Source organism: Pangasianodon hypophthalmus, chromosome 4 (genome assembly GCF_027358585.1).
Source record: "Pangasianodon hypophthalmus isolate fPanHyp1 chromosome 4, fPanHyp1.pri, whole genome shotgun sequence".
In the NCBI taxonomy this organism is placed as follows: domain Eukaryota; kingdom Metazoa; phylum Chordata; class Actinopteri; order Siluriformes; family Pangasiidae; genus Pangasianodon; species Pangasianodon hypophthalmus.
The window spans coordinates 27685882-27709908 of record NC_069713.1 but is presented as its reverse complement, the minus strand read 5'-3'; the positions used below and the strand labels follow the sequence as shown (position 1 = coordinate 27709908).

At 37.4% G+C, this 24027-nt stretch overlaps 1 protein-coding gene across 2 annotated transcripts; it reads right to left on the bottom strand.

Moving 5' to 3' along the window:
• Positions 1–6854: 6854 nt before the first annotated feature.
• Positions 6855–17544, bottom strand: LOC113539948 (putative C-type lectin domain family 20 member A). 2 transcript variants are annotated; one of them, XM_053233671.1, is made up of 7 exons: positions 16433–17543; positions 12440–12489; positions 9801–10184; positions 9004–9336; positions 8805–8893; positions 8259–8347; positions 6856–7595 (listed from the first exon to the last, which is right to left on the bottom strand). In XM_053233671.1, exons 2-7 carry the CDS (start codon positions 12474–12476, stop codon positions 7589–7591), a joined length of 939 nt encoding a protein of 312 aa, XP_053089646.1. In that variant the 5' UTR covers positions 12477–12489; positions 16433–17543; the 3' UTR covers positions 6856–7588. The 2 variants fall into 2 exon arrangements, with proteins under 2 accessions (XP_053089647.1, XP_053089646.1); XM_053233672.1 differs by lacking the exon at positions 8259–8347 and having other exon boundaries at positions 6855–7595; positions 16433–17544.
• Between the last annotated feature and the right edge of the window lie 6483 nt (positions 17545–24027).

Below are 24027 nucleotides of genomic sequence, written 5' to 3'. Positions count from 1 at the left end.
TAAGCATAAATGTAATAATGATAACATTGCAAGAAAATCACCTACTAAAAATATAAATGTGTGAGAGTGTGTGAGGAATCCAAATTTACAAAATCCGTATAGTAATTCATTTCATTTCTGTGAATGATATGTTTGCTATCACGTAGACCAGTGTGTCAACGTGGTTAAGACTTACAGCTTGGCCACTAATCAAGTAACACATTTATTTATCATAAAAAGCAAATAAAATTACTAACTCAATTTTTCTCTTATTAAGAGTGTACCATTAAAGAGTTCTGAGTATTTAAAATGCCATGAGAATACCATGCGTATTGTTTAAAATATAGAACCTTTTAATAATAACCACGGATGGACAAATAGATAAACCCTTTTGTTTTAATGTAAGAGTGTAAAACTACTTCTGGATTTTCACAGTATGTCAGTAAGTAAAGGTACAAAAATAAATCATAGTCATCTTTTAGGAGTGCTATTAAGAAATCACACAAATGTCTATTTATTGGTATTTACTCTAAATATAGGCATATATCACCTCAGCACACCCATTAGTCATAACATTACATCTACAATATCATACAATTTTTTGGAAACCAAAAAAGATTTAACACAGAAAGGCAGGCATCAAATTTTTTTTAAAAAATGCATATAATAAATGCATCAGTGTGCAACAACGTAAATGTACCTGTAGTCTGTTGTTTCTTTTTTTTTCAGACTGCTCTCCTAAACGTCTGTCTTCACTGTCATCATCTGACTTTCTGAAAAGCTGCTAAGCCTTTATTGCTCTAGAGGGAATATTCAAAACAGCCTATTTGGCAATAATTTCCATCACCTGGACTGATTTCCATCCCCACTTTCTCATTTTATTTTAAAAAAGTAAAAAAATCAAATTCAAAAACACTGACCAATCATTCTCAGGAAAACAGGAATGAGCTTTTTTATATAACTATAGGTTATACATCGTATTTGTAATCATTCACAATATTGTGTAGTTTATGGAAATCCAAAATGCATTTAAAACCTCAAAAATGAAAGGCACAAAATAAATACATTTGAATACATTTTATTAACAAAGTCTGACTTCTTCCCTGGGATTAAATCAATACCTCCAGCAACACTTTCAACAACAGCAACCACTTTTCTGCCTGATTAGACTTATGTGGGCATGTCAGATAACATGATGATCCATAACCATAATGATAACGTAATGACAGTGTCATCTCCAGGGCCACATAAAACAATTAGGAACATTGCTAGTGATAGAAAAGGATATAGTTTGCCAGTGAAGCTTGCAAAGATCTGATTAACTTTGTCATGTCTTACTATTTATAACATCATTTATACATATGTGAAGAACTTGACTTGCCTATCTTTTTATACTACTAGACCAAAATTTATCTCAATTATAGTGCACGCTGCTAATTCCTATTCCTTTCACCATTAAAAATAAAACATGAGATGGATCTACGAAGAAGTACTATACACAAATTACAATTACACAAAACCAGTGTGTGTGTATATATATGTACAGTCACCAACCACTTTAATAGGAACACCTGTACACCGGCACGTTCATGCAGTTATCAACCAATCAGCCAATCATGTGGCAGCAGTGCAATGCATAAAATCATACAGATACAGGTCAAAAGCTTCAGTTAATATTCACATCAAACTTCGGAATGGGGAAGAAGTGACTCAGAAAAAGTGATTTCTGTGACTTTAACAGTGGCGTGGTTGCTGGTGCCAGATGGGCTGCTTTGAGTATTTCAGAAACTGCTGATCTCCTGGGATTTTCACACACAACAGTCTCTAGAGTTTACACAGAGGCAATCATAGGCACAGACTCACTGAAACTGGACAGTTGAAAACCGGAAAAAAGACCAGATGTTTTTTTTGGTTTTTTTTGTCTAATCTTCAACTGTCCAGTTTGGGTGAGTTTGTGGAACTTGGAACTTGATGTGGTCTTTTGCTGTTGTAGCCCATCCACCTCAATGTTCGATGTTCTCTGCATGCTGAGATGCCTTTCTTCTCACCACAGTTGTAAAGAGTGATTATATGAGTTACTATATTCTTCCTGGCAGCTTGAACCAATTCGGCCATTTTCCTCTGACCTCTCTTATCAAGCGTTATCTTAGCGTTTCCACACACAGAACTCTTACTCACTCAATGTTTTTTGTTTTTCGCACCATTCTATGTAAACTCTAGAGACTGTTAAAATCCCAGGAGATCAGCAGTTTCTGAAATACTCAAACCAGCCCATCTGGTACCAACAACCATGCCATGATCAAAGTCACAGAGATCACACTTTTTCTTCATTCTGATGTTTGATGTGAACAGTAACTGAAGCTCTTGGCCTGTAGAGCTAAATTAATAATAATAATAATAATAATAAAGATTTTAAACTTCTTTCTGTGCATAGTCTGTGCAATAATTAAGATACTGTCTAAAAAGCGAACAAAATTAATATGAACAGAATATCTTTCTGTTTGCTGAACCTGTCTGCTAAACCTTTGTTTATATGACTATTTAAATTCTCCTTTTTTCTTTTTTTTCCCCATTTGGATAGCATTTTGCATGAGATCTTTTCATAAAGTTTGCATATGAGACACATTTAGATCACAGTTTTGCCTGATATGACAGCAGAGATTTACAATGCTTCCATAACATTTAATTAATAATTAATTTACGACACAAAGTATTATTACTAAGAAAACAATCCCAATCAGCACTGATTCTACTCCTTTATAATGAAAAGCAAATTTCAAAACAAAAATGAGGAAGCAGTTTCTGGTTTCTATAAAAAATGATTCACTCTTAAATGTTAATTATTATTTATATAAAGGTTTGATCAGTCTATATAAAGTATGCACATTTTATATAACTTAATACATAAGACTGACTGTCATTTAATTTTTTTCCAAATGTCCACATTTTTTCCAAAACAAACATTTGCAAATGTCCAAACCCCACTTTCCCCCCTCAAATACAGACTTTGCCTTTAAAACTGCATGTAATAAAAGCCACCTTTCTCTGACGTATATGCATTTTATTTGCATCTTTTAAATTAAAATTTAATTTTGTACAGTATTGTAGTATGTTCAGGAAATGGAGGAGTGTTGTGGCTGTAAAATTCCTAGATTAAAGCCAAAGAATTGATGATTGAGTCATATTTACTTTAAATATAGTGTTCTATATAGAACCATATAACTATATAGTGAGAACAGAGTGTTTCCTTATCACAAAGGCTTCCAGGTAAAATCCTCCTAGGAAGCTAAGAACCATTCATTATTCAGAACTACTGTATAAATCCTTGAGAAATATCCTTGGCACAAAGGACCAAGTCAGTTCAGTTAAATGTTAAACACCTGACAGGTTCTAGTTATTAAGAAAAAAAATAATGAGCTATAGTGTGTAGTTTGTGCTACACACTTATCCAGTTAACACACACATTCTTAGAGAAAATAACTTAAGGTGTTTTTAGGGGTTCATTGGATAATTAAGGGTTTTCAGGGTTCTACCTGGAAGCTTTTCTGATAGGAAAGCATGTTGTTGTAGGGTTCAACACCTATAAAACCTTTAATGGTTCCCCTAAAGGGACAAAAAAAAAACCCTTAAGGGTTCAAATTTTTAAAGAGTATATAGTGTATAGAAGGGATCCCTGGAGGACTACTGGTTAGGCCTCAGCACGCTTCCTGGCCAGGGAACCAACCCCAGTACAAAACAGTGCACTCCCAGAGTCAGTCCCAAGCCGAGCTAAAATTGGGGAGAGTTGTGTCAGGAAAGGCATCCGGTGTAAAAACTGTGTCAAATCAAATATGTGGACCAATGATCCGTTGTGTTGAACCCCTAACAGGAGCAGCCAAAAGAACAACAACATTGTGTATAGAAGCATAAAAGGAAACTACATTTACAGAAAATACAGATACAGAAATAACCATTCAGAGCTTTCACAGCTCCCTTAAAGATCCAGCAACACATCACAAAGATCTAGTCTAGAAGTTATGAAAGCATGCGTGAGTTTCTCAGCATCATATTGGGTTTGTATATTCCTTATATTGCTGGTTTGTCAAATGATTATAAGCAGTTTTAGCAGAAATCAGCAAACTAGCTGAATTAGTTCCCAACATCAAGGTGCTAAAAAAGAACCTTGTGAAACATCATACTGCACTTCCTTTTCATACTAATTATGTATTTTCCGTATGTATATAGTAGTATTACATTACCATAATTCCATTTCCAGATGCCTCAGGATATGAATGAAAGAATTTAGAATGTAGCTGTACTACAGCTGGCCAACAAGTGTTTAATAAAAGTACTTTGAGTACTGTGTGAGACTGTGCTGGTCTAAACATTATAGTTGTGGAGGTGACTGAGAAAGCTTGTCTCATGCCTTAAAGCTCCTCAACTCATTTACATAATTAGCTTCTTACTGTTAGCCATAGCTTCTGTGGTGAACCTACTACCAACTGCAAAGCAAAGAACACTGCTTTTTTTAGGATTTCTGAGTTTCTTTTTCTGTCTTTTTCTTTTGAGGTGGGGGTCTGTTTATTTGTTAGAGGTGATGTCAATACTGCTGGATTCTTTCTGCATGAGAATTACCAAACCTGCATCTAATTTGAATGTTTACCATTTTATATATACAGTCCCATGTGAAAGTATTGGAAGAGCAAGTCCAATTCTTTTTTGTTCTGTTTTTGCTATACACTGAAGACATTTGGGTTTGAAATGAATATGCAATGATAGATCAGAATTTCACCTTTGGTGGCAGACCACCCAATTTTAGGTGAAAAAGTATTGGAACAGATAGTCTTAAAGTAAATCAAATAAATAACACTTAATATTTGGTTGCATATCCCATGCTTGATGTCCACTGGCATCACCAAACTATTGCATTCTTCTTTTGTGATGCTTTTCCAGGCTTTTACCAAGCTTCTGTCTTGTTCTTGTTTGTTTTGGGGGGTTTCTCCCTTCAGTATCTTCTTCAGGAGATGAAATGCTGCTCAGTTGGGTTAAGGTCTGTTGATTGAATTTGTCAGTCTAAAACCTTCCACTTGTTTCCCCTGATGAAGTTCTTTGTTCTTTTGGCAGTGTCTTGCTGCATAATGAAGTTCCCCTTAATTAGATTCTCTGTATTTCTTTGTGAATTCCAATCTTGCTTTCTGTTTTTTACTGCTGATGAGTGGTTTGCATCTTGTGGTATGGCCTCTATATTTCTGCTCTCAAAGTCTTCTTCAAATGGTGGATTGTGATTCCTTCACCCCTGCCCTGTGGAGGTTGTTGGTGATGTCACTGCCTGTTGTTTTTGGGTTTTTCTTCACAGCTCTCACAATGTTTCTGTCATCAACTTCTGTTGTTTTCCTTGGTTGACCTGTTTGACGTCTGTTTGTTAGGACACCAGTGGTTTCTTTCTTTTTCAGGACATTCCAAATTGTTGTATTGGCTATACCCATTGCTTGTGGAATGGCTCTGATAGATTTTCTCTCTTTTCTCTGATCGACTTTCCCTTGTTTCAGGTGGACAGCTGTCTATATGTATATTTGTGTGACATGGAATATTTTTGATAAATGTTCTCAGCTAAGCTTGTTATTTTGAGTCATCTCTCTAAGAACCTAAATAACAAGGATTTAAAAGTGTTAGGCAAAAGAAGTGAAAGAGATTCGCATGCTATATGTAGGTTTAAAGGACTAAACAAAGCAAACTAAACAAAGTCAGTGCATTCATAAGAAGAGACAATGTTAATGGTCAGTATGAACAGTTTAATTGTTCTTTCCATACAGATTTTGTAATAAATGAGAAAGTTAAATCAAGATTTTTTAAAAGGAGAAAACAACAAAAATCAACTGATTCAGGATTCAGGAACTGTGGAGTTCTAGGTCAGGAGAATTCCTCATGAGAGCTCTTCAAGAATCAGGTGAAGGGCTCCTTAGGCTCTAAATCCAAATCTCAAATGTTTCCATGTTAGTGTGCAGATTTCATCAGACAGAATTGTATTAATTTTTAATTTGTGACTTTTGCATGTGTGTCTGTGTGTGTCCAGTAGAGGGCACACTTAACACATTAAAATGAAGAACATAAGCCACACCTTCTGGGGCAGACAGGCTGTCTGAAGGACAGAGGTGAAAAAATGAATGGAGCAGGAGCACCCAAAGGGCACTGCATCTAATTTTTTCACATGTAGGAGAGCCTATAGGGCACTGTATTTCATTTTCTCACATGTAGGGGAGCCTGTAGGGCAGCACATCTCATTTTTTCACATGTAGCAGAGCCTATAGGGCACTGCATCTCATTTTCTTACATGTATGGGAGCCTATAGGGCAGCGCATCTCATTTTTTCACATGTAGCAGAGCCTATAGGGCACTGCGTCTCATTTTTTTACACGTACGGGAGCCTATAGGGCACTGCGTCTCATTTTCTTACATGTACGGGAGCCTATAGGGCACTGCATTTCATTCTCCGACATGTAGGGGAACCTTTAGGGCACTGCTTCTCATTTCATCATGTTTTCTTGCACATAGCAACACCCATGTCAGCTTATATGTATTGTGTCCTGTGGTTGGAAATTTCAGGAATAAAATGCTCTATTGTTCTAATAAATAGCCAGAATATTACTTTTTTAATATGATATCTTTGTCATATTAAATAGGCAAATATTTGGACAGTCAGAAAATAAATCTGTATTTAGACAGTCCATGGATTTATTATTTTGCAGTTAAAGTTGTCCCTGGCTAAAGTTTGAGGATGTGGCACATCAGACAGTTTGAAGAGAGAAGAGGCTTATCAAACCTGGAGTTCAGACCACTAGACCCAGTACACCACAGATTTTATTTAAAAAAGCCAGGTAGTCACTGATCCCACAGTGTCTCTGATCCCACAATGAACAGAGCTGTGTGGAATATTAAAGATAAATAAGTAGAAGTTTATTAATTTTAGTTCTGCAAACATCAGAAAACATATCATTCACCACAACCCTCATTTAAATGATCTAAAACAGAATTCAGGAGGCAGATAAAATGAAACAAAAAGCACAATCGACATCTAGATTACAAATTAAAACAGACCTTAAACTGACAGTTGAAGGCACCTTTATTTATTGGTGGAGAAAAACCCTGCCTAAAAAATGTCTAACGTTTTGTGGTCCAGAAGTCTGCATGTTTAATTATTTACAGTACATTACAGTATCTAATTCTCACAAAAACAATGAGGACAAAAAAAGTTATAAAAACAGAAATCAGAAACAAAAGAGACACAGAAATAAACAAGTTAATAAATAAAATGTTTAGGTTATAACATTATATAAATAGATAAATATTTATGAATAAATATTTAATCTGATCTGACTGAGAAAATGTGGAATCATGATTTCATGTGTGTGTATTCCACATATAGTCATTTTTTTCCCAAAAAAAATTAACTGTAAAAATGAGTTTTGCTGTAACATTTTTTGTAACATCTGACCTCAGAGAGCATCTGGTCCTGTGGTACTTTGAAGGGTCAGGGTCAAAAACAATGATCACAGTATTCCCAAAACCAGAGGAATAATCAGATAACCAGGCAGGAGTAAAACAGACAGGTTAACATATTTTCCAAGCAATTTCAAGGGCTACAAAAAAAACAGAAACAAGAGGGTTTTAGCAGTGTATACATCATGAGATACAAACAATTTCAAAATTTTAGCATATACTAATAATAAATGCCATTTTCATCATTGTATGAAATTTAATGTTCATTTGTGCTGCACTCAACAATGTGCCAAGCTGACTTTGGGCCATATCCATAGTCGGCAAATTAAATCAAAGTTACGTCAGTATTTATGCGAGGAAAGTTCCTAGAATTCAGAGTCTGGTTACGCAGCTGCTTAAGTGGATTTTCTCAGCTCCGCAGTTGGATTATTAAAATCACTCGTGTGTAGTTCATGCCTCCGAGGTTGCCAGATTTTTTTGAAACAGAGTTTTTCACTACTGTCTAGACCTCTGCCTTTAACTCTTCTTACCAGAGGACAAAAAAATTGAATTTTATTCATTTTAATTAATATTATTAATTATTTAATATAACATATTGTGGTTGCATCAAACTGCCCTGACAGTGGCACTGGACTGCATGCGTAACTCTTATGTAATTTACAAATAGCACTTCTGTAGTTACATCTGAAGTCTGAATACTGAATATGGTCCTATATTAATATCACATGAAAATGCACCACTGTTTCATTTAAAGAAATGCAGTTTCCTTCAAAATGAATATAAAATGAGCATTTAGAGGTAACCTGTTGGGCTGGATTTTCTTGTGAAAGATGTTTCTGTCTGGCTGAACCCTCCAGGACACAGTGGTCTTTTTATCCAGTTTCTGTTTGATCTGAAGAGCAGAGCTATTATTTTATTACTGCATAATAAAACCTGCTTCTTACAGAAATCTGGATGTAGATTTATTTGTTCCCTAATGAACAAGCCAGGGGTAACAGTGGAGAGAAAATACCGCCTGAGATGGCAAGAGGAAGAAACCTTGAGAGGAACCAAAAGGGCTCAAAAAGGAACCCATCCTCTTCTGGGTGACACTGGATAATGCAATTATAAATCATTATTATGGATATGAAAATGGAGGATTATCAGGAACTAGTTCAACTGTTTCAAATTTAGAATCTGTCCAATAAGTTATATTTTTTTCACCTGACCATAGTGTTATATTATCACTACAGTGCTATGCAATCTGAATCCAAAATATTTTATCCAATACCTCTGTGACTAAACAGAATTACAAAAGAACTTTAAACAAAATATTATGGATTAATATTTGGAGCTGTCGCATGACTTACCTGCTCTAAAATGGCTGCAATCACAGCAGGATCAAACACACTCTGATCAGACTTCACCTGCAGTTTCACTGCATATTTCACCACTGGAACTGTGCAGGACAAAACAGACACGCACAAAGGAATAATTGGTAATATAATTTTTTTTTTTTTTACTTTCACAACAGATCACTAAGTGTAGATATGAAAGTAAAGGACTCACTGATGTCACAGATGAAATAGTACTGGTTGGTGCATTTTGTATCATCAAGTATTCCGCCATTAAGTGTGCCGCAGTTTTCCTGGGGATCAACATTATCAGGCAGTGGGGATTGCCACAAGAGTTGGCCAACTTTGGTCCCATCTACCCACCTCCAGCTGTCCCTGAATAGACCGAACCAAGAAAACCCCTGGACTGTTGCCACTTGCTGTACCAGGCTGTTATCTGTGGCATTGAATGGGCTGGCCAGGTCTGTGTAATACTGCCTGCAGTAAGCCTGAGCATCAGCCCAGTTCATGACAGTAGTGAAACCAACATACCTGTTTGCACCACTAGCTGTGAAAATAATAGGTAAAGAAATTACTGATCAGTGAACTAAACAAAAAATTATTCTTTTATTAATCAATTTTATTCAAGTTGATATACAGGCTATATTATTTCCTAAAGAAGCCAACATGGCAGTCTGGAACATAAAGAAGTGGAAACGAAGGTTTAAAATGTAACCATGGTTCCACAACTGAGTAGAAAGCATTTTTCTGTTATTTTAAACTGAAATGTAATTAACAACTGAAATATTTTTAACTCTTGCTGAGGTGTAAATTACATTACAATTTATATGAATTGTATTGACATTGGCTAGATGTGTGCTTTATGGCATCTTTTTTCATTATGAAGAGCCAGATACGTGCCCACACACATTCCTTTCATTACTACTGTGCTAGGCTACCTGGCCGTGTAGCAAATGGAACTAGAGTTTGACCAAGAAAGGCTAAAGCAAATTAAAATAGACGTGCACTCACCACTATAGCATATGAAGGGGTTTACGTCTAGGCAGGACATATCCCACCACGTTCCATTGTTGTCTATTGCAGCACAGCATTCATGACCGTTCTGATTATCAGGTTGTCCACCAGCCCACATTCTTAGGGTTATATTATTTAACAGGCGACTGTTGTAGGACCAGCGCCAGGTGTCTAAGTCATTGTACAGTCCCATCCAGACAGGCCCTGTGACATTTTGTTTTGCTAATGTGTCTCTTAGTTTCAGCAAAGAGGTTTGACTTTTAGCCATAGCCAGGTCAACATATACAGTCTTGCAGTAATTTTGTGCATCTGCCCATGTCATGGTTTTATTGATGAGGAAAGAGCTTAATGTCATGGTCGACAGGATGACTGGAACAAAACCTGTTGACAATATTTTATTAATGAGTTTTAAAGTATTAAAGAATTTCATTGTGTATGACTAAAATTATAATGACTAAAAGATAAAACTACCTGGTGATTAAATATACATGGACTATTACATTACAAGGCATGCTCTTATAGGAAAATAATTAACCATGCGGTGATGTTCTGAAGGTTTAGGGTTAGGACTCTTCTTCCATTATCATACTCATTTCCTTTTCCCATAATATATAAAGCACATGGACACTCATACACACCATGAAGCCATGCTAAGTACTATTATTAGTGTATGGCCGTGAACCCTCTATGCTTCAGGGGCACTGTATCACTGCTGACCCTGAGCTCCGACCCCAACTTCCTAACAAGCTGGGATGACGCATAAAGGTTTCTTATTCTAAAAAGTTCTGGGCCATTCTTTCTTGCCGTGCTTTTGTTTATAGCTGTTTGGTTTACCCAAAAGCTCTATCTGGCTCTCCTGGTCAATGCTTATTACTCTTTGCAAGTTCACTCTGTTCACCCCAGAGATGTGGACAAAATCCGACAAGTTCTATTTCTTTTCTGCGGTAGAGCATCACCATTTTTGACCAAGCTCAAATGTTTGACTAAGCAATGCTATCTCAAACATTTGCAGAGTTCAAGAAAGAGTTTGGAGAAGTATTTGACCATCAAGTCTCCAGAAAAGATGCAGGTTAGAGACATATTCATTAAAACCAGGCGAACTGTGACCAGGTTCAAGGTTCAAGATTTATTGTCATTGTCAAGGGGGTTATGCTTTCTCCTTACCCAAAACAAAACCTGGTTTGTTTGAAACCACACAAACATGAGCATGTGTATATACTGCAGACATAAAGGACATTTTAGAGTGGAATGCACACTAAGACCCAGGAACACACAATGTGCCCAGACCAAGATATCACTCCTATTACAGAAAATAAGAAAATTACTGTTCTTGTGTATTTTTCATAGTGCTCGCAGTTAAACTGCTTTCCAGCACTCATCAATTCCAGTGCAGCAGGGAACTTCTTAGATGTAAAAGTAACCCAAATGCATTCCCTTGTACCACTAAGAAGCCCTCTCAGCCCTCAGCCCTCCTCAAAAGGTGAGATTATGTCTTGGTCTTTTTCTCCCTTGTCATACCATCTGGTGCACCCCTTTCCAGAAACAGAGACTACACTCTCTCTGCTCCAGAGAACAAGGCTATGAAGGAGTACATCAAAGAGTCACTCAAGCAGGGGTGCATTCTCTGCTCAATAGCAGCATTCATAACTACATCTGGATGCTATAAATATTTGGTCATTCTATATGGGCTAGTTAATGCACCTTTGGTTTTCTAGGCATTGGACACTTCGAATCTGTAGTTAAACTTACCCATACAAAAGTTAAGTCCTGGTACATTTAATGTAATAAGACAAGTTAATTTCACAGGCTACCATTTAGAAATACCACCTAGTTATAGACTTGCACCCACAAAGAGAGTTCCTTGTACTTGGTTTTTGGTCTGATATGCACTGTGAATTGTGAGACCTTACACACATACTGTAAAATGTCATCTTAGCAAGTATAAATGTCTTGAATATAGTCAGATTTATCTAGTATTTACTATGATAATATTACAGTATGATTATTGCACCTATTTCTAGTGCACAGTGCACAGATGTGTTCTTTTCTAAATCAGATCCAATCAATTGAATTTGCCACAGGTGAATTACAGTCAGGTTCTAGAGACCTCTTAAGATAATCAAAGCAAAACGGATGCATCTGAGCTCAATCTGGAATGCCTTTAGCCAAGGGTTTAATTGAAGGGAGACAAATACGAACAGCAGCTCCAAGTGATTTCGACTGGTGTCCATTACCATTTCAGTGACTGTCATCATATGGAGAATAAACATCCTATAAACGTCATTTGCCCAATAAGTCTGTTGTCCAGTGAGCATTAATCTTTCATGCCTTTAAAACACTGTGTACTTGAATTTGTAATAAACACTCAGAGATGCTTCAAAGGAGATTTTCATGCAGGCTTTGCCACTCACCAAAAAACATTTTGAGTTTAATGAAGTAACAACGCAATACTGCAATGAAATATTTAAGCATTTGATTCACTGAAATAGTGAATTCCACCAATGATGAATAATATACACTCTTTGTTCAGGGGCATTTTAATGAAATTTTAGCTGGGCTTCCTGTGTCTTAAAGCAATCGCCTGTATATATAGTGTTTAGAAACTTTATATAGTTTATAAATATGTATGTTCTTACCAGTCAGACACAGAAGATGTAAAAGCATCAGCTTCATGATGGACAACTAGCTGGAGAGTAGTAAGAAAAAAAGTTAATTCATATCTATTCATAACCTTAATCGTAATATATGCACCTTGCCACGCTACCGCATGTACATTCACGTCAGGTACTGCACAAAGTTTTATCAATAATCTCCCAGAGTTATCAACTATGATTGGATCACCATGTGATCCCCAAGTACTTGATCAGGCAACTGAATGCTTAGAATCAATGTTCCGCTACATGCTAGATAAGGTAGCTCCACTTAAAAATAATTAGAGAGCAAAAGCTAGCACCCTGGTATAACGATCACACACGCACCTTAAAAAGGACCACTCGAAGATTACAACGTAAATGGAGTCAAACTAAATTGGTAGTATTTCAAACAGTATGGAAGGAGAGCATGCTGAACTATAGAAAATCTCTTAGTGCTGCTAGATCAATGTATCTCTTAAAACTAATTGAAGATAACAAAAATAATCCTAGATTCTTATTTAATACCGTGCAAATTTAACTAAAACAATGATAGGGAATAAGACCACAATAGAAACATGCACAAAATCATTATATAGCAGCAATGACTTCATGAATTTTTTCAATGGCAAAATTTAAAATATCAAAAAATTCAGACTATTAAATTAAATCCAGACAGGTTCATAAATAAATCTGTAAATAATAATATAATAATCAGATCAACGATTAGAATGTTTTACTCCCCTTCGAGAAACCAAACTAATTTCACTAATTTTCTCATGAAGATCATCAACTTGTGTACTAGATCCTTGTGTACTTACCTACATGTTTCTTCAAACAGATAATTCCAGAAGCAATCGAACCTCTTCTAAAAATAATCAATTCTTCCCTTAGCACTGGCTATGTACCTAAATCATTTAAATTAGCAGTTACCTAACCCCTGATTAAAAAACTTGACCTTGACCCCATTCAACTGTCCAACTATTGTAATGCTGCGTGTGCCTTCTCAGGCAAATTCGCAGCCACCTGCACAGGCTTTTATAACGCAGAGCTCTCATGCAGGTAATCAGCATAAACGTGCAGCACTGGGCCCTGCTTGTCTGAGAGGACAATATGTAGTGTGGAGTGGAACCAAGTGCGGAGATGGTTCAACTCCACACCATATATTGTTCTCTCAGACAAGCAGGCCCTGCACGATGTTATTGTACATCCTAGTGCCAAGACTCGTAACGACTATAGGCCAATATCAAACCTCCCCCTTATGTCCAAGATCTTAGAAAAGGTTGTAGCACAACAACTATGCTCATACCTACATAGGAATAACATTCATGAAATGTATCAGTGAGGATTAAAGCCTCATAATAGCACAGAGACAGTGCTGGTTAAAGTGGTAAATGACCTACCACTGGCCTTTAATCAGGGTCGTGTCTCCTTGCTTGTGTTGCTTGACCTTAGTGCAGCTTTTGATACCATTGATCATGCTATCATACCATTCTCCTTGATAGACTAAAAAATGATGTTGGCGTTAAGAGAACGGCCCTCTCCTGGCTCAGGTCTTATTTGACTGATCATTGTCAGTTTGTAGATGTAAATGGTGATTTCTCTACACATACTAAGGTAAGGTTTAGTGTTCCACAAGGTTCTGTTTTAGGCCCCCTGCTCTTTTCTTTAAATATGCTACCTCTGGACAAAATTATTTGTAAACATGGTATTAGCTTTCACTAGTTGTATGTTTCAGCAAAGCCAGATGACAGACACCATCTTAATAAAGTTAAGGAATGTGTGGAGGATTTTAGACACTGGATGCTTATTAACTTCCTTTTACTTAATTCTGACAAGAGAGAAGCACATGTACTAGGACCACATGCAGCTAGAAGTAAGCTTTCTGTCTACATATTAACTCTGGATGGCCTTTCTGTTTCATCATGTGCACCAGTATCAGACCTTGGTTTGATTATTGACTCCAGTATTTCATTTGAAGCCCATATAGATAATATTACTAGGATAGCCTTCTTTCATCCCAGAAATATTGCTAAGAAATACAATGTCACTACATGATGTAGTGATGATCACAGATTATTGTGATGGCTTACTGTCTAGCTGTTCCTGATGTTACCGATGGCTTACTGTCTGGCTCTAGATAGTTAGTCCAGAATGCAGCTGCAAGAGTCCTTACCAGAACCAGAAGATATGACCACATCCACCTTATCTTATCCACACTGCATTGGCTCCCAATCAAATTTTGCATGATTATAAAATACTAATTTTGATCTATAAAGCACTGAATGGTCTCACACCACAGTATCTGAGTGAACTTTTGGTCTTTTATAATCTGCCATGCCTACTTTGACCAAAAGATGCAGGCTATTTGCTGGTACCTCGAATAGTGAAGGCTACAGCAGGGGACAGAGCTTTCTCTTACAAAGCCCCACAGTTATGGAGCAGCCTTCCCATTAGTGTGGACTCAGACACAGTCTCAGTCTAGGCTGAAAACATTTATTTAGTCAAGCCTTTTATGAATAGTTTTTTCTTAGGTAAAGGAGCAGATCTGAAGAGTTCTCAGGCATACAGTGTTGTGATGAACTGGGATGTGTGGATGCTGTCACCCACCTACTCTCACGTGTTCACTCAGGTTTGTTGAAGGTGGAGTGGCTGGCCACTTTATGTGGAGTGGCTGGCCATTATGGGACAATAAGCATACCTAATACTCTTCCTCTCTCTTCCTCTCTCTTCCTCTCTCTCTCTCTCTGTCTGTCAAGCTACACATGCTACTCCTGAGATAGTAGTGACCCCTTCTGCTCTCTGGATCTGCCTGATCCATCCTGATGCCCTACTTCTGGTTGGAGTTCTCATCAATTGGAAATCACTCACTGCCGCTGAGGATGGACCCACATGGACAGCCTGAAGATCACTGAGATTACTGAGGATGGTACCATTTAAAAACCATGAAGATATCTTTGGACCACAATTCATATGAACAGTTATGCTATGTTGGCTTAAGAGTACAGTTGCTATGATAGCTTTAGGACTGCAATACAGTTTTGCACTCAAGTCTCCATCAGTGAACAATGCATAAGTTCAACAAAACAGACTTCATGTGAATTTCCTGGTTACACAATTGCACTATTGCACACAGTTATAGAAGGGATTTATTTATAATTGCACTAGCTTAAATGATTTTCTCAAAGACAGAGAGCATTGTTTCTTGTTCCTTTTTTTTAGTTTCTCCTATTGAACCTTTATCTAATATCCTTGAACCTTTACCTAATAAGTCTAATATCCTCTCTAGACAATTGAATGGTATTTGTTAAAAATCATCCAATTTTACAGAAACCTAAAGCATTTATTCAAACTTTTCTTGAACACATTCCATTACATGTGCTGAGAAAAAAAAATTAAATCTAAAAACCTGAATTTCATTAAAGTGAATGATTTATATGCTAGCAGGCAGACTAGTGTGTGGTTAAGAAATGCTCCTTTGTCACCGAATAAATAATAATTTACAGACAATTCCACTTCTGGAAATAAAATGTTTTATATGATCTATTTATCATCCACAGCACATAACATTAATGATACACTCTTAGAAAAATGGTTCTCCCAATACAATTTCAACTTGAAATGCTTGCTGTAGCCTTCTTTTACAGAAACTTCTACAGATAGACAAATAGAAAAAAAGTTTTTTAAGAGTATGTAACTTTTTCTTTTTTTTTTTTTTTGTTACAGTATACTATTAAATAAAGGTAAAAAGGAAATCATACTTGTAATCCCATCTCGTAGTGTGTATTCTAATAATGTTCTATTTATTTGTATTTGCTCTAAATGTCACCGCATATTGCCTCAGCACACCCTTCAGTCATGACATTACAGCAATGTGTACTACAATATCATACATATCACATAAAAAAAGCACATTGTATCACAGAAAGAGAGGTATGAAACCTTTCACATACACAACATGCATACAATAAAATTATTAGTGTGCAGAAAAAAACTTACCTATAGTCTGATTTTTTTACGCTTAGACCACTCTCCTAAACATCTGTCTTCTTCACTGTCAGCGCCTGAGTTTCTGAAAAGCTACTGAGCATTTAACACTTGGGTTGCAAAACACTTTATGCAAAACTGTTATATTCGTAACAATTTCTATCACCTGGACTGACTTCCATCTCCACTTTCATTTTATTTTAAAAGATCCAAATTGATTGAAAATAATAACTCATCATCCTCATACACAAATGGAAAAAATACACCATATTTGTGAACACAATACATTGTGTAGTTTATGGAAAAACAGAACTTGTTTAAAACCTCAGCAACAGCACGAAATATCCAAAATCATCTTTACAATTTGAATACATTTTCTTAGCAAATTAAACCTCCTGGCAACATGGTTCAACAAAAATACTTTTGCAACCCTAAAAAATTAACACTTGTAAGTTCAAGACATATATACATGTATTCAGACTCCGATTTTATTATAGACTGAATTTTAAATGGAGTAAATTGACTTGTTTGCACAAACAATAATGCATAATGACAAAGAAAAAACATTTTTAGAATTTTTTTCAAATTTATTTAAAATAAAATACAGAAATTTCTCATTTAGACTCTTGGTTAAGGCACTCTAAATTGAGCCGTCTCCATTCTAAATTAAAAACTAAATTGGGCAAAAAAGGTAAGTGTTTTTAAATAATTTCTGAGCCCACTGTATATCCTAACTATGATTTAATTATAAACTACAGTATAACTATAAAAGTCCTCTTCCTGAATTATGCGGGCATGTCTGATTACATAATGACTGACAGTTCTAGTGGTAGAAAAACATATAAGAATCATATAGAAGTGGTTTTTACCTGCGAGTCATGAACATGGCATGGTGTATTTTGTACATAAATAGGATGAGATTGCAGTTTGGATCACTCCAATGCTCCTTCCAGCTAGGTTTAAAAAATCCACTGGCTATTATAGTATTATAACCTACTAATGGCTATATTTCGTAAATTTGTATGTAAAGGAACTGCAGTATGTTGTTTTCACAAGATTCTGTTTTAGGGAACTAAGTTTGCCACAGTAAAGTGTCACCAAAGTTTCTCTAAACAGAAGGCCAATTTAAAGACACACGGTGAATGTTTAATGGTAATAGTAGATGATTAATTGGTTAGTAATTAATTTACTGTTTTTAAACCATATCTGGTTTGAGTTTACATAAGTGGTTATTCAATTACTCCAGCAAATTTAAAGAATTTTGTTCACATTCTCTTTGTTTGCATTTTATACAATGGATTTTTACAAGAATATCTTCCTAATTATTTATGGCTTCACCATGCAAAGAAATTGTGCTATGAATGTACTAATGTGGATTTATTAGGTTCCACATAGAATTTTAATTTTTTACATGCAAAATGCAGTTTTGGTCTTAATGTAATATATAATAGTGGTCTTCAGTATAGTACACAAAGTTTCCATTTAAACAGAATGTTTCACACAAAAGTCCAGTTGCATGTGATTCTGTCTACAATACCTCCAAATTAATTACATTTTTCAAGATGTACTTTTATAAATATAGAAACTATAAATGACAAAATAGCTCCTCTAAAACCACACTGCTTTAAAAGAAAAAAATGTTATTTTTTGCATGCTTTTTTTAATTAGACGACTGAATCAGAATTTTTAATCTGAGTTTGGTCAATATTTGCTGGGATACTGTGTACTCAGCTAAGCTTGTTATTTTAAGTCAGTTCACTAAGGTGGCAGGTACCATATCGTCTATTTAAAAGGGAAAAGAGGTGGAATAGATTTGCATGGAGGTTTAAAGGACTCCCAAACAAACTAAACAAAGCCTGTATTTATATTGTACAAGCATAATCCTCCCCAATGATGGTCAGTCTGAAGACATTAATACTTCTTTTCATGTAAATTATTGTGATAAGTTTGATAGCTAAATCAGGATCTTTAAAGTTGAAAACAAAAAAACAAAAATCAGATTTATTTAAGCATATAACTCATAGCAGGGATGTGTAGAGAGGGTATTTTAAACCTAAACATCAAAATAATTTGATGTGGGGAAGATTCATTCCATTTTGATTTCAAGTCTGTCCACTTGTTTAGGCATTCATGAACCATGGAATTCTCATTAAGGGGAGAGTTCCTCAGAGGGGAAAAAATCTGAAGCTCAAAAAGTCACATCTACCTGAATTGTACGTAGAACTCAGCTTCTCCCTGTACAGTACCATAAAAGAGTTTGTCAGCTGATAGATGATGAGCTGCACCATTGAACTAGTAAACTGGACATCTCTTATAGGTTGATGTGACACCCTGTGAGAGGTGTGAGAGAGCAGCTTTTATGTTTATGTTTGTTGAATTCAGTAATTGTATTTCACGATTCTGCTGTTATCAGTTCTAGTGGCACTATAATCCAGATTACTGACATTTATGATAAAGTATACGGTATATTCAATTCAATTCAATTTTATTTGTATAGCACTTTTAACAATGGACATTGTCAGAAAGCAGCTTTACAGAAATATATAAATTCCGAGCAGCTTTTAGCAGAAATATATAAATTCCGAGTATAAATTTAAAATTTATAAGTTGATCCCTAATGAGCAAGCCAGAGGCAGCGGTGACAAGGAAAAACTCCCCGAGAGGACATGAGTAAAGAACCTTGAGAGGAACCAGACTCAAAAGGGAACCCATCCTTATCTGGGTCACACTGGATAGTGAAATTACAAATAATTCCCTTCTATAACTGTGTGTTATATAGTCAAAAAGTACAATTGTGAAACCAGGAAATTCATTATGGTTATCAACTGTTTACTGATGGAGACTTGATTGTCCTTGGCCATTGCAGTACTAAAGTTATCATGGTGATTGCAGTCCTAAGCCAACATAGTAAAACTGTTCATATCAATTACAGTCCAAAGCCATCTTCATGGTTTTTAAGTGTATATTTAGGCTGTCCATATGGGGCCATCGTCAGCAGCAGCGAGTGGTTTCCAAGTGATGAGAACTCCAACCAGATGTAGGGAATCAGGATGGATAGGCAGGTCCGGAGCACAGAAGGAGTCAGTACTCCTGGTATCTCAGGAGTTGCATGTGTATCTCAACAGAGAGAGAGAGAGAGAGAGAGAGAGAGGGAAACACAGAATATTAGGTAAGCTTATTGTCATGTAATGGTTAAGGACAATGTACATTGTGTTCAATCAAGCAAGCAGGGACTCTGGCAAGACTAACTATGACAGCATGACTAAAAGAGAGAGCCAGAAGGTAACACAGACATGAGGGCACCCTGGATCATAAAGTGGCCAGCCACTTCACCATCAACAAACCTGAGTGAACGTGTGAGAGTGGGGGGATGACAGCATCCAAACACCCCAGTTCACCAAAACACTCTATGCCCATGAACCCACCAGAACTCCCCCTTTACCTAAAAGTTACCTAAAAATGAAAGGCTTGACTAAACAAATATGTTTTCAGCCTAGACTTAAACACTGAGACTGTGTCTGAGTCCCAAACACTAATGGGAAGGCTGCTCCATAACTGTGAGGCTTTGTATAAAGAAGGTTCTGTCCCCTGCTGTAGCCATCACTATTCGAGGTACCAACAAATAGCCTGCACCTTTTGATCGAAGTAGGCATGGTGGAATATATTTGCCTGTTATGTTATTTGTATGAAAGTATTTACACAATGAGCATGTTGATAAATGCACATGAGAGTAAGGCAGTTCTTTAGAAAAACAAGGTATACTGTTTTGCTTATCAATACATACTCAATGCATCACATGATTGGTGGAAGACAGCTGTATGCATATATTTGAATTCTACGTGAAAGCCATGAGAAATGCATACAATGCTCTGACTAAATAACTAATTGGTTTGCCATAGGAGCTGATCAATGCCCCTGTGCACCAACCAAAACCCATAGAGAAGTGGTTTGCAGATTTTGGTGTGGAAGAACGTGGTCCTTATAAAACATCTGTAGGATGAAGTGTTACACGAGCTGCAAGGCAGGCTTGATCACCCAACTCCATTGCTTCTTTTCATCATATAGAAGAGAATCTCCACGGCCATGTTCCAAAAGCAGCATCACCAAGGGAAAAAATCTCATTTCAGCTTAAATGGGGACATTAAACATGACATTTTCTCAAGAGCATTTCCTGAAGGGGACATCAAAAAGATCCCACCTTATTTTAAAATCTGGAAGTAAGTAATAGCACATATTTCCTCCTTTTGTGCAAGACTTCCAGTTCAATTCCACACATGCTTGTAAATGTAGTAAAGTAAAAAAAAAAAAACTACTGTGACTACTAGTTATTGCTGCTATTTGTTATAAAGATGGTGTTATTATCATCAATATAAATGTTTTTTTTCTTTCTGTTAAGGAGATCTGTGTGAGGGAAGACATGAACAGCTAACTCATGTCTGCAGTCACTCAGGTTTCCTGAATAAAAACTGTTCATTAACTGCAGAAACTCACAGTATTTTAACTTTTGATACCTAAGTACATTTCCAAGTATTTTTGTACTATAACTCAAGCAGAACTATACATATAAAAAAATCTCTAGTTTTATTTGTCAGGTCAACCCAGGTCACAAACTCCCAACAGTCACCGCGACCTACAAATATGGCCACACTGGACTCCACTTCCCAGAATGCACTCACACGTCCTCATTCACAGTCACCTGACTTCTAACAACACACACCTGTTCCCAATTCTCACACGATCACAGCCTCGATACATACACTCTCTCAATTGCTCTTCACAAAGTATACGCTCAGCTTATAGTGACAGAATACTTTGCCTCCTAATGGATGCAGCAGGAGAACCAGACTGGCAGCAAGCTGTTATGGCTCATGGGCAGTTGATGGGTGAACATCAGCAGCAGCTCGCTGAACTCAAAGCAAAGGTTAACCTCCTTTCACAAGCCATCATCTCAGTCCACGACACACAGCGCATATCATCCTATGAGCGATTCGTGACGACCCGTGACGAGCAGCTTCACTCGACTCGCTCTTCGACTTGGCCATCCGCCTCGATCGTCTGCTTCTCAGCCAGCCACCAACTCGTGCTGAAGGAGGTTTCACCAATGCCTGCACCACCGCAGAGCCCACGCAGCTGGGGCGAACTCGGCTAAATGAGGCAGAGAGAGATAAGCGCCAGAGAGACCAACTTTGCTTCTATTACGGGCAGGCCAACGATCTCATTGGGTGGTACCCTCTAACGTGCCAAAAACCAGAGCAGCCACAAACGGTGAGTTCATTTCAATCATTGTCTCATCAAGCATTCACATTACTCATGGTTATGCAACACCCAGGCACCGACCACCTTCTACAAGAGAAACACTGGTGACCCAACATGTTCTCTGAAGTACACCATGCCATATCCTCCTGTCCAGCCTGCAGCCAAGCCAAAGCTCATAGAACTATGCCCACTGGCAAGCTCATGCCGGTGCCCACACCCCAATGTCCCTGGTCACATCTTGCCATCAATTTCCTCAATGATCTGCCCGAATCCCAAGGTAAGACTACCATATTAGTCTACTACATACCACCATACTACACCATACTTTCTTGAAGTCTCTGCACCTCATATCTCTCCCTAATCTACCCTCTGCTTTTTCCACGGCAGAGTTCTAGTTTAACCATGTGTTCCGTTACTTTGGGCCCTCAGTTCACCACCCAACTTAAACAGTTTCAATGCCTACTGGATTACCAGCCTCCCGGATTACCAGCCTCCCCTATTCCCTTGGAACGGTAACCCAACTGATTCACCGGTATTAGACGAATTGGTTTCAGCAGAGCAAACAAGTTTGGGAGAGCACTCATTAAAGACTAGAATAAGCTGCATAGACTTACAAAGCCAATGCCAACCGACACAGAGGATAGAACCCCAGTTACTGACCAGGTGACCGAGTATGGCTCGCCACCCGAGCCCTGTGACATCCATACTCACGCAAGAAACTCAGCCCCAGATACATCGGTCCTTTTAGAATTTGCAAACAAATCGACGAGGTAACTTACAAACTAGACCTCCCTCGTCATAGCTCCACCATTTCACGTCTCCCGCCTGAAACCAGTAGTACCCGGCGCCCTGTGTTCCTGTGTTTATTGCCTGACCTAGCGTGTCCCGTTTGCCTATAGACTGATCTTTGGCTGTTTTTGACTACGTTATTGCCCAGTGTTTTTGGATTGTTTGCCTACGTATCATTAAACTGCTCAACCTGCGTTTGAATCTGTCTCCGCCTCCATTTTGTGACATTATTCAGGTATAAGATTTTTTGCGTTTTGTTAGCTGCTAATTATGACCTATGAGTGTAGCGATGTGACTCTACAAGTTACTGTTATGAACAGATGTAGCTAATGTTAGCTTGCCAGATAGTCAGTCTCATGGTTATATCAGAGAATAAACAACTCCTGAAATAGCTTTATGCTTGTCTGCATCAACTGCTGTTTAGACACACTGGACACCACTGGGCTTTCAAACAACTAGCTAAACTCGATAACATTTAACTTTGTTCACACGCAGTTTAATTTGCATTTATGTGTTGATATTATCCTGATAAGATGCCACCTCAGAGTTTTCAATGGAGCCCAAACACTCCTCTATATACAGATGCACACCGTGTACCATGATCCTGACCAGGATAAAGTGCTTACTGAAGAATCAGGAGCAGATTAATGCACAGGCTAACCTAGATTGTAGCCTATGGGACCACAGTGATTAGGGAGCCTCTGTTCAACAGTTTTTACTTCTATTTTTTTAAACCATCTTATCAAATCCCATTCATTTATTCGATTGATCCATAATTATTATTTCTACAGTAGTAATTATTAGTGTTACTGGATGGAGGTTTCAAAATAACAAACAATTTACGAGCACGCTGTGCGCATGATCGGTTAACGTTCAATGTCAATCTCAACTGTAACCTCATTAACCTACAAGCAACAGATACAGGGCTGTAACCACCACAGACATGCCCCTATGTCCACCATAACCACCATAGACATCAAATCAAAATGCAATCAAATCAAAGAAGACTTTACTGTTCACAGAAGTTGAGCGACGCTTCAGTTTTAACAGTGTTTGTCTCGTCACACTGACGATAACACATTACATTATGTGAATAATGTAAATGTTTGCATCCCTGAATAATACTATCAGTCGTTTAACGTTTCTATTGTAAAAGGCAAAACTTAAACTAGAACATAAACACTATAAACAGTGCAACCAGTAACCATAATCTCACCACACACGTAACACAGACACAAACATAAGCTTAATGCTCCAACAAAGCAAGAAGTAAAAACACGGAACTTAAATATGGAGGCTGATTGGGAAACACAAAACAGATGTGCATAATCAAGGGAGGAAATGGAGCAGACAACCAAAGAAGAAGTTCAAAAGGTGAGGATGCCCACTAGTGGTCTAGGGAGGAATTGTCTATGGAGGCCATGATACAACACCCCCTTAAAGCACGGCTCCTGAAGCGCCCAAACTTACGAAGACCTGGCCCCTGGGAAGTGCGGCGACGACTGCAAAGCCAGAGGGGGAAGCGGCAACCACGGTGAGGCCAGAGGGAGAAGCAGTGACCA